Below are 12,099 nucleotides of genomic sequence, written 5' to 3'. Positions count from 1 at the left end.
TTCTAGTGAAACACTTAGTCCCTAGGTACTTAAAACTTCTGAATTTTTCTCCCTAGTTTTAAAACTTGGTCTCCTTCAACTAGCTCGTTTTTTGATAGCTTAAGCACCGCGTTTTTATCAGCAAAGAGAGAAAGTCGTGAAGACGCAGATGGGAAGGAAGCGGCGCAGCAGCCAAGGCAGCACACCTGCCGGAGCGGGAAGGTGCGGGGAGGCGGCGGTGCCGTGCCCGGCTGCGGACGAGATGCTTTTGCGGGCAGAGCCTGCGCTCCGGCCCGCCTGAGGCCCGGCCGGGCGCGGGCAGGCCGGTCCCGCCGGAGGGGGGAGAGGCAAAGTTGGCGCCCGCGGCCGGCCGGGAGCCGCGCCGCCCCCTCCTCCCCTGGGCGCCGCCCGCGCCGCCGAGGGGCGGCCCCGGCGCCCCTGCGCACGCTCCCGCCCGCCGCCCATGAGGCGCCCGCGCCGGGAAGGCACTGACGAGTCATCGCCCCGCCGCGTCCCCGCCCCCGCGGCCCTGGCGGGACGGGCGGCGGACGGGAGCGGGGCGCGGCGGCCGCGCCGGGAGCCCCGCAGGTGATGCTCCGGCGCGGCCGGGCCTGGGCTCCGCGGCTCAGGGCAGCGGGTCCCGCCCGGCGCGGCCGCCTTCTTCTCCCTCCCTTCCTCCCGCCCGCCCGGCCCCGGGGGCTGCGCCGGCCCCGCCGCCGGGCGCTCTCTCCACGCCCACCGCGCCGCCGGCCCCGGGCTCCTGCACGCCGGTGCCTCCGCCGAGAGGCGCCTCCCGCGCTGCGGCGGCCGGAGCGCGACCCGCGCTCCCCGCCACACCTAGCAACAGCGCTGACAGGACGCAGCGGCGGCGGCGGGAGGAGGAGGAGGAGGAGGAGGAGGAGGAAGCGGAATGGCTGCCGCGGCGGCGGCTCCCTCCCTCCCCGGAGCCCTGACAGCAAGCGCCGGGGCGGAAGCAGCAGGCGGCGTGCTGTGCCCGTCCTCCTCCCTCCTCCTCCACCGCCGCCTCCTCCTCCGGGCTCCTGCGCTCCCTCCTGCCAATGCAAACTAACTCCCCCTCGCCAGGGCCGGCGGGCTGCACGCCTCCCCCGCACCCACCCATGCCGCCGCGCCGCACGCCGCCGCCTCCCCAAAGAGCGCTCCACGTCGCCCGCAGGACCTGCTCCTGCCACTCCACGCCCGCCGACCCTCCTCCCCCGGCGGCCGCCGCGCCCCGGCTCCCGCTGCACCTTGTGCCCCCCACCCCGCCCCGCGCCGCCGCCGCCGCACACGCGGCCCCCGCGCCCCCGCCCGCCCGCCCTGCCCTGCCCCGGCCGCGGCCCCGCGGGCACTCACCGATGTGGTTGTCCTCGATGTGCTCGATGAGCTCTGCCAGGGTTGGGAAGTGGAGCCCGCAGCCCCCGAACCTGCAGGCGTTGGAGAAGAAGGAGGCGGCGGCGATGCCTGTCATGGTGTTACATCGAGATCCCCCTGCGGTGCCTGCTCTGCCAGGGCCGGTGGCGGCAGGGCGGGGAGAGGCGGGGGCAGGGGGGGAACGGGACGGAGAGAGAGAGAGATGGGGAGCGAGAGAGAGGGTGGGGGTGGGGAGGAGGAGGAGGAGGAGGAGGAGGTGGTGGCGGCGGCGGCGGCGGCGGCAGCAGCAGCAGCGTCGGGAGCGGCGGAGGGGAGGGACGGGCTGGGTGGGGGGAGATGAGGCAGCCGCAGCTGGGAGGAGGGACCAGCGCGGCTCTGTAACAGCTGTGCTGCCCCGGCGGCGGCCGCCGGCGGCGGGAGGAGCAGGGCACCCGCGCCGCCCTCCGCCGCCGGGGGACACCGCGCCGCCTCGTCCGGCCCCGCGCGGGGCTGCGGGCGAGCGGGGAGAACTTTCCCCCTCAGCCTCTCGGAGGCAGCGGCGGGGCCGGGGTCTCCTCCTGCGGCCGGCGGGGCCAGGGGAGATGCTCCGGGCTAGTTGCTGGGGCCGGGAAGGTGGCGCCCGCCCCAGGGGGCTCGCCCAGCCGCTGGGAGTTGGCTCCCAACGCGGCCGTCACCTCCACCCTCCCGGGGCGAGGAGCCACCAGCCCTCGCCGAGATCGCTAGACTGAGGGGCGGTCGTTCCTTTGCCAAGGGGGCCGAGGCCGCCGAACGCAACCCTCACCTGCTCGGCGCCGAGCCGCAGGCCCCGGGCACCTGCTCGGGGTGCCGGGGTCCCCCCGCCGCCGGCTGGGCTACGCTCGCCCTTCCCCTCGGGCTGCGGGTCACAGATCCCCGTGCCAGATCCTTCCCGGCTTCGCCTCCCGCTGAGGCGAGTCAGGGGTGTGAGACTGCGGCCCTGGGGAGAAAAGTTAAACAGGAGTCGCGCACACGTCGCTCCCAAATCCTATTTTGATTTTGTCTCCAGAAAGCTATTCAGCAGAGAGGCTGACTGGTTAATTGATTTTAATGAAGGTCTCCCTAGGCTCAAATTCGCAGACAGCTTTATTTAAAATTAAAAGAAAAAAAAAAAAAAAAAAGATTGCTTGTCAGGAAGGCTCTCCTTCTCCTCCCCCCCACCCCCCTCGCACTTCTGTTTTATATTAATATTTTTTCAATAATTACAAGACTCTAGCATATTGTTAATAATTTTGAACAAAAGTGCGGCTAAAAAATCCCTCAGAATCTGCATGAGACTCTGAATTGTATGGACATAAGTGGTTCCACTGATCATGCTGACAGATTACAGTCCCAAGCTGTTATCTCTGTAAAATCAAGCATGTGCACAAGAGTAAGCCTAACCCTTGTAACCTGTATTGCAGGTAAGGATGTTCCTAGCATTGCTGTGGAAGCCAAAGAATAGCAAATCCTAGAAATGCAGTAGGTTAGAAATGGTTAGCAAATGAAAAAATGAATGTTTGCTTATTTGCTAGAGGGACAAAATCTCTTAGAGCTAGTTCCTGGTGTCCTGTATACCAGAAAACCAATCATTTGTGTTGAGAATAAAAGCTTTATCTTGCCAATTATTTTAGTCATTTTTTTACATCTTCACTTTAATATTTTTCTGATGTTTTGCCCTCATCCACTTGTATTTTTCTGGGCATATAAACCCACTCCTTTTAGTTTACATCGAAGCAAACAAAGCAAAGACAAAGCCTTTCCAGAAGAATACCATGCGAAGAGGAGCCTTCTCTCACTTCAACACTCCACCAAGCTGGAGTTTGTAAATAGAGTTTGCATAGCCATGAGCTGCTGAATAATTACACTTAAAAAAAGAATAGTAACATGGACACATGATAGTCTGCAGTATGTTTTCAAGGTTCACTGCAGTCAGCATATAGTTTAGAAGACTGGAAAACTGCTGCTTTTAAGCATTTCATGAAAATTAATAATTCTTTTGAATAATACAGAGGCACATCTGTCATTTGGCCCACCCGTTTCAAGCGTAGCTACTTCACATTTTACTATTCTTCTAATTTCTCCACTGAGTTTCTGGTATTATCAAAGGAATTTGCTCACTGTGAGTGGACTCGGTGAAGGAGGAGTTGTTCCTACCTAAGACGATAATTCTGGAAAGTCATGCCACACAAGCTGCTGTCATGAATAATACCACAAAGTCAGGTCTGTGGAAGTGCCCTTGTAACCAAGACATAAGCAGCGAGTGTGGAAAAGGAGTGAAAAGGGAAGATAAGTATCTTCCCCAATAAATTGCAGTTTAGAGACTAATTTGTAGAATCAAGCACATAGGCCTTTTTAAATGTATGTGTAAAAATTGTCTTGGTGTCGTTCACCAGCATAATTCAAATAGAAATTTTCTAAGCAGTAAATCAAGATTAATCAGAATGAGTATTAAATATAAGAATTTCATGTTGCTCATCTATCAAGGTTGACAGATATGTGATTTAGTCTGTTATGAAACAAAACTGTGATGGACATTGTGTTGTTATCAAAAACTTTTAATAGCTATTAACAAAGAGCACTGGTCACCTACAAAGAAATTAAAGTACATTTGTGGCTGACAAGTAATAACCATTATGGTTAACCACCTGCTAGTAACATACAATGTAATCATTGCTTTCTGATGTGTGAACTTGGCCAGTTAGCTGCAGGTCTCTTTTCATTTATTGTTTGCTAAACTCTCAGGACTTTTGTGAGCCTTTGAGGTAGAGAGAACGCTCAACTCTTGCAGCAGTCAAGAAGACTTGCAGCTCCTGCAGAAGTCAAGAAATCCAGGAGTTATTGGTGTCCCATAGGGATTCCATTCAGTATCTTTTGATGAAATGACTCCTATTCTTTAGGGCCTGTTTTGGTACATATTCTACTTTGATGGCTTCAGTAGAAGTTAGGAAGGATAGTTAAAATCACTTCATATGTTGTTTCCTTTGATTTAAAAACTTGGAACACTCTCCCTGCTCTTCCATAGAGGCAGAAGGGATTTCTTCCCAACACTGTAAAGAAGTTTCTGCCCCTGGTTTTGATGTCCAGGCTCATGACAGACATCAAAAGGCAGGAACAGACTAAGTGAAGGATGCCTCCAAAATTAACTCTTCCCATACCTGATTCATTGTTGTTGTCATGTTACTGTCTGTGTATTACAGACAAAATACATGATGTCCTGATAAGTGGTGCTTGTAGAAAGAACACCCACTCTTCCTCATTTATTTGTTGTTCTTTTCTCTAGTACCTGGGAGGTGGAGTAATTTTACCAAACTTCTTATCAGTAAGATAAGTACTTATCAGTAGTTTATCTGATCCAGTATGTTCTGAAGTTCTTTGTTATGAATGATCACAATGTGAAGAGCATTATTTGTCATGGGTCAGTGTTGGGACTGGTATTGTCTAAAATCTTTATTGGCAACATGAGCGCACCTTCATGGCAACGAGGGCACCTTCAGCAGGTTTGCCAATGACATGCTGAAGGGAAAGTTCACCAGCTTGAGGGACCCTGACAGGTTTGAGAGATGGGCTTGTGCATTCCTGAGGGAGTTCAGCTAAGTGCAAGGTTCTGCATATGGATCAGGAAAATACCAGGCAGAAATACAGTCTGGGCAGAGACTGGATTACAAACAGCCCTGCAGAGAAGGACTTTAAAGTGTTAGTGGATGAGAAGTCTGACATGACCTGTCAATGTGCACTTTATCCCAGAAAGCCAAACGTGTCCTGGGCTGCATCCTGTGTGGCCAGCAGGTCAGGGGAGGTGATCCTTCCCCTTAGCTCTGCTCTCCTGAGTCCTCACCTGAAGGACTGCATCCAGCTCTGGAATCCCCAACATAAGAGGGCTGTGGACCTGTTGGAGCAAGTGCAGAAGGCGGCCACAAAGATGGTCAGAGGGCTGGAGCACTTCTCCTATGAAGATAAACTGTAAGCTGGGGCAGTGTGACCTGGAGAAGAGAAGGCTCTGGAAACACCTTTCAGTGCCTCAAAGGGGCCTATAAGAAGGTTGGAGAGGGGCTTTTAACAAGGGTATGTAGTAATAGGACAAGGGGTGACAGCTTTAAACTGAAGAGGGTATTATTCTGTCCTAATGCTTTCTGAAGGCTTAGATTAGATATTATGAAGGAATTCTTTATATTGAGTATGGTGAGACATGGGTACAGGGGCACACTGGGCAGTCCCAGGGAAGTTGTTGGGATGCCCCATCCCTGGAAGTGTTCAAGACCATGTTGGATGGGGCTTTGAGCAACTAAGTCCAGTGGAAGGTGTCCCTGCCCATTTCAGAGAGATCTTTAGGGTCTCTTCCAACCCAAGCCATTCTATGATTCTATGAGCATTTTCTTATTCAGGCTTTATTAGGATAGAAAACTCACATATCCATATGACAAAATGCCAAAGTGCTCAGAAGTTGCCCTGTCATTTTGTTCTGTGTGAGAAATAAACAGATATTAGGCCCAAGTGATTTGTCAAGCCAGAGCTAATTGCTGAGTAGATGCATTTCAGAGGTGTTAATAGCTACTGTAAAGGATACTTCACACAAATGGAGCTGAGAAAAAGCTCAAACAGCTGATAGGACCCTGTTTTATTTGTTTTTGAAGAAGTTATTTTGAAGATATAAGATCCCCCCCCCCCCCCCCGCAAGATCCTTAATTTAACAATCATTCCATCTTAGGCAGACTCTTAGGCACAACTGAGAGCAGGAGTGCGTGTGAGAAGGGTGTGCTGCTGTACAAGGCTGAGGGCTGATTAACTGGGTTGATTTCTAGATCATCTGATTACCTGTTTTAAAATGCCTATGTTGGGACTCTATCTTTTCGTCACTAACTTAATATCCTTGTGCCTCACTTTAAGCCCATTTTATAGAGTAAGGAACATGTTTAGAATAATTTGAATTCAGTTCCACCTTAAACTGATGTTTTATCATTTTGGACCCTTTATCTCCTTGGATAGTCTGGCTCTTAGACCCTTTTCAATGCCTTTTGACTGCTACTCTTTCTAATAAACAATTTTAAATAATAACTTAGCAGTCAGAGTGTGGTTATCAACTGCTGCAGCTGCTGGGCCTTAAATGTGGGTAGGTTACTACCACAATTCTGGATTCCCAAAAGCCAATTATTCTGTCCTAAATGCTTTCTGAAGGCTAGAGGTCTGAATCTGGAAAACTTGGTAGTTGCTACATTTGCTGCATTGAGGGTGGTAAGATTTTTATTGAAGACACCAGCCCCCTGTCAAATAGTAAGGAAAAAGCCAATACCTTCTTTAGAGTCTCATTTAAAGTATAGTTTAAGTTGACAACACAAATCTGTGAAACTTTTTAAAATTACTCTTTTAAAGCTACATGTTCTGACTCTTACACTGCCAAAGACACACTTGAAAATTTCTACTTAAAGAAAAACTAAATCAAGGATAATAGGATATTGCAAAGAAATGATTTGCCTCACCTTCTCCTAAAAAATTACTGATTCATTCTTCAATAACAATAATTGAACAATAACAATAACAATAACATTCTTCAATAATTAATAATTTTCCTTCTGCTCACCTCTGCATACTGGCCATTAACAGAAACGTCACACAATTTGTGAAGATTTCATAACAGAGACATATCACTGCTGCAAAATAATTACACAAGTAAACCATATTTATGCAGTTTGTGTCACGAGAATCCTATTTTTAATTTATACTGTTGAATTAGTTTTCTCTTGGCAGTGTACTGTATAGCTTCAGGGTGCAATGGAAAAACAAAATGTTAAGCCGGGAAAACACTGTATTCCCCACTAGTTCCAGATGCCCCAAAACAATAGATAGAAATCCAGCTTAGTTGAACTTTCTGAGAGATTTCACATTTTCAGAGGACAAAGCTTCAGCTAAACAGGAGATCAAACTGCCTCTGTATTTCCAGTTACCTGTAGCATATAAAAAAGAAAATTTTCTTGTTTTGACTACTTCAGAAAATATGAAGCTAACATGATGTTATAGCAAAAATTACTACTACAGTGTTAGTCTGCCCTGGAATTATAAAATGCCATGTCTCTTGTATGAGCCCACAATTACATAGGTATTGAATAACCTACTCTCTTCTTACCATGGATTATAGTGGAATACTTTGCCAAAATCTTAGATGTTGTTTCACTCAGACAATTTGGGATAATTAGCACATCCGTTTTAAAATAACTGGCTGGAAAAATAATGCAATTTTGTAAGTTTATCTTAATGAAAGGTAAATTTGTTCTTTAATGAAGATTAGTGGAATAGAATAAAGCTTTCATTTTAATAGCTTTTACAGTGTCTTAAAACTGCAGATGTCTATAATTTTTAAATTTTTGCCTTTTCCACTTTTACTTCCTAAATTGAGTCCTCAAGTTGTAACCAGATTTCATGGCATCTGCTGACATCATAATTGGCAAAGTCAATTAAAAAAGACAAGTTCTTTCCAAAGTTTACTGAGATTATATTAACATTTTCACAAAAAAAAAAAAAAAAAAAAGGCAACAAAAAACCATCTTAAATTGTAATGAGCATTTCTTAGTGTTCTTTCTTTGGAGTAGAAGTGTCATCACAAATAACAGAGCATCAAACTCTCTTACCCTCTCTCCCCGATGATCATTTATGATGCTGTAGTTACAGGGTGATTTAAAAGAGTTATAAGGCTATAACTTGGATCAGTGATCTGGAGTCCAAAGGCATGGGACAAAAATCCCATGTGAATTTGTGCTATGTCATGTTGTCCTTACTGTTCACCTATTCCTCTGTCCCAAATCAAAGTTTGCTTGAGAAAACCCAAGCCCTTCATTTCTGGATTTCCCTGTCACAGGGAGCTGTGCATTTTAGAGCCTGCAAATTCAGAACAAACTCTCTTCTGTTTAGCCTGAAAATTCCCCATTTAAAAACTCTTCACTGAGCCAGGAATACTGGTGACAGGGAGAATTCTGGACTGAGGCATGGATGCCAACAAAAATCTGCTTGCTAAATCACATGTAGGGTCGGAGAATCCCTGGTGTTCAAACAATCAATTACTCAGGGAATTCTCCATCTTCTTAAAAGACATGCCTCTTCTCATTCTTGAGTTAGGCGGGGGAAAAGAAGGGCTTGGCATAAAGTTAATCTACAGCACTGGGAATGGATGGCAGTTTCTTAAAAAGAGAATCAGGTAACTTTTAACAGGAGGCTTGGAAGTTGTCGGCAGTGGAGCCTGAAATAATTGGAAAGGATATCCAGAGTTGAGAATAAGATTCATTTGCAAATGAAAGGAACGCCCACCTTAGATGAAAGAAACACCCATCTTGGTAAATCTTCTGGGCTGACCGAACTGTCAGAAGCTGAGCTGCAAGAATATTGCAAGTCAGTTGCTATCACCACCAAGAGCGGTTTGTCAAATAGACGTGTATTTCCTGTGACAGCTTAAATCAGAGATACAGCCAGCGTGCCTGTTATCATCACATGGATTGTGAGATGTGAATATGGACACTTCAATTCTGAGCAGAAGAACAAAAAGCCATCAACTAGTGGAAGTTTAGATAGCTCTCCAGTAACAGCTGAAGACATTTTATAAAGATTCTAGGCCTTCCACTGAGCACATTGCTACGGATAGTTTATATGCAGTCACCTGTTCAAAACCACAAATACATTGTATCATCAGAAGTAGCTATGGAACAGGAATAAAGGAAACAAAATCTTTGGAAAATTAAAGTGGAATGTTAAAATTTTGCCATGCCAAAAATACAGAATGAAGAAATCTGGTGAATAGTACAGCACTAGAAAAAATAAAAAGCAATGGGGAGAAGATATGTGAATAGTTATAGAACCATGGGAAAGATGATCAAGAATGGGCATCTAACACTTTCACAGACAGTATTTTCTGTATGCCATCCTAGGCAAGGGATACAATTCTATATCATATAATTTATGAATACCCACTGAAGAAAAGTGTTGAGTAGACCCAAAGGCTTCATTGTTTCCTTCAGAGGAATGCATGGTTGGGAAGGCTTCAAGGCCTCTTTTGATACCTTTCAATGCGTATTGCATCATAAATCTTACATTAAAATTTTAAAAAAAAGAACAAGAAGTTGGTATGTTCCTACAACATTTATCCTTTTCCTCATCTTGATAACAATGTATAAGAGTTGGAAGCTGTGAGATACATAATTACTTGAAACCCACACTCATTTTGTGTAGGTTCTGACTTGTGCACTGACTTCAGTATGATCTTAGGTATTCAGCACTTTGCAGAATTTTGTCTGTAAACAGCTGCAGAAGCTCCTGCTTTACATAAACAAAAAGCTACTCATCATAGTTGCAGAAAGTCATGGGTTTGTTTCTAAACAAACAAACAGAAATGCCTGTGCATAATGCAGTATTTAGAAAGAAACTTGGATATTATTCACTCTTCAGAACATCTTCTGACTTAGAGATTTCACATGAAACAACCCCTCCATCTCCCCAAAAAAAGTATCAAAGGACACAGTGGAACAAGAATCCTTATTCCTGATTTTCTCCTCTATATGGACCAAATATATTTTTAGAGCTGATATTATTTTCAAGAGCTCACTCACTTCTTTGTGCTTTTGTTTGGAGTTCAGATTACTAGTGCTTAAGTCATTGCTTGTACCAATTCATCTTCAAGTATATAATTTGAGCACCTAAACCAAACATTCTACCAGAAAGAAAAAAATTTGGCAGCTTAATAAACAGAAATCTTGATTAGCTCTTTTCTGAAATGCATTAATATGATTATTTTTTTATTCTACAACAATTTTTACTACTTTGTTTTATGTCGTTTTGGTGTATACAAATGTGTAGGATATACTCTTCTGTAGAAGAGTAGAATTAGAGGCTTCTTTTGTGTTTATCAGATGTGACTCCTTGTGATGATAGTAAAACCATATTCAAGCACTGGCAAAGCAAAATTCACACTTTGTCTTCAACTCATTTGTGTAGCACAGTTACAGTTTAGCTGTAGTTTGAGACACTGCATTTTCATATTGTATTGTCTTGGAAGTATATATGAATATCACCTCTTAAATTTTAAAGATTTGAAATGATTCTTTGATATACAAAAATAGAAAAAAAGTATAATTTAATTTAAAACTCTTAGTATGCAGCAATATTTTCTTTCTACCTCCTCAGTGGATTAATAATCAAATGTACCTGGTTGCCCTTTTGTTTTGATAATTTCCTTTGAGCATTGTCACAATAATTTTTATAGGCATACAAGAATAATTAAATCTTTAAACTTAGTGTATTATGTAGATTAGAAAGACTCTTTTAACTAAACTAAACTATTACAGAGCCATAAAAGTTGTTGGAGCATTCATTTAGGATAGGATTTCAGAGCAAGGACTAGATCAGACTATTCAATGTGTAACTCTGGCCATACCCAAACCCCTACACCCCAGTTTTCCACTGGTGATAGAGGCCTTGATCACAGAAAGCAGATGGGTTCATTTTCCCCATTTCTTAACTAACCCCAGCTGAAGTCAAAGGGGTTCCACACCTATGTGGTTTTCATGAACTTCACAGCTGCTTTGCAGTGCCAGCATTTTCTGTGTATAGTTCTTCTGTCGGATCTGCAGTGTCAGACTTCACAAGATTGCCAGAGCAGAATTTATAATTCACTTTGTTTCAATTTTGTCCTGTTTTTTTGTTTCTGTTTTTGGGTTTTTTGTTTGTTTTGGTTTTGGTTTTTGGGGGTTTTTTTTTGTTTCTGCTGTCTGGGAAAGCAAGAGCCAAATTATTTTTCCTCCTTTCTCCAGGATGTTGGTTTGTTTGATAAATATACTCTCTGTTACTTAGACTGTTAGTACTCAGGCAATATCCTCGATTCTGCAGTCAGTGTCTTGTGCACCTTTGATCTTGCACAACAATGATGATGATGATGGCTCAACTTAAAACTTGTGAGCATGATTTCTTTGGTTAAATGATGGGAATGAGCCTTGAGACAGGTCTGCAGGCCATATTTTCTCACCTCTTAACAATGCATCTTGGACAAAAAAAAAAGTGAGAGGAAAAGGAAATCCCTGGAAAATCGCAGGAGGTAGTGTAGGTGGTCATATTTGCTTGCTGCTGGAGATGAGTTGCCTTAACTGGCCAGGACAAGCCTAGCCCAGAAAGAAGCTCAGTTTATTGGTCTACAAGAAATGCAGACAGTTTGGTAAAGTGGAAGAAATTGACTTTTATTGTATTCACGGCTGTTGAAGTTCCAGAGGGAAGCATTTGATACGGTACTGAGTTTTAAGGACCTTAGTGAATCTAAAGACTAGTTATCCCTGAAAACAGCTGTTCATCTTGATTTAAGCTTGTTAACAGATCCCTTCTTGATTTTACAAAGTAGACTTGTGCAGGCTGTTTTCAGGTGAGAGGTCTATTTCATAGAAAGCTCCAGATCTATTTCTGGAGCCATCAGGCCAGACTGATGCTTCTCATGCTTAACTTTCTGCTCTTACCACAGCACCTGCATAATCATAATCAGCAGATTTAATTTGGCTGGAGAAGATAAGTAAGTCAAAACCATCATTACTCAAGCAAATTGTTTGAATATCCTTCACTGCAGGGAAGCTGCCTCTGCTTCATGAGTGATGCTGCTCAATTCTGTCAGAACTACTAATTTGCAGGAGAGGAGCAGAAGTGCAAAGAGGGTCACATCTTCATTACCAGCATTTTTTACTGGAATAATAGAAGTTTTGGGGGCACTTTTAATTCCCTTTAATGTTTGAGACTCAT

General features: G+C 45.2%; 1 protein-coding gene across 1 annotated transcript in view; it reads right to left on the bottom strand.

The window, feature by feature from the left end:
- JAZF1 (JAZF zinc finger 1) overlaps positions 1-1,579 on the bottom strand; it is a 188,147-nt gene extending 186,568 nt beyond the window's left edge. Inside the window, exon 1 of the mRNA XM_086852958.1 lies at positions 1,333-1,579. Within this exon, the coding sequence (XP_086709084.1) occupies positions 1,333-1,447 (115 nt within the window). The 5' untranslated portion in view covers positions 1,448-1,579. The remainder of the gene's footprint in view (positions 1-1,332) is intronic.
- Between the last annotated feature and the right edge of the window lie 10,520 nt (positions 1,580-12,099).

Source organism: Cyanistes caeruleus, chromosome 1 (genome assembly GCF_971803275.1).
Source record: "Cyanistes caeruleus chromosome 1, bCyaCae1.hap1.1, whole genome shotgun sequence".
NCBI classification, from domain to species: Eukaryota; Metazoa; Chordata; class Aves; order Passeriformes; family Paridae; genus Cyanistes; species Cyanistes caeruleus.
The sequence above is the reverse complement of the archived record's forward strand: the minus strand, read 5'-3'. Positions and strand labels throughout refer to the sequence as shown.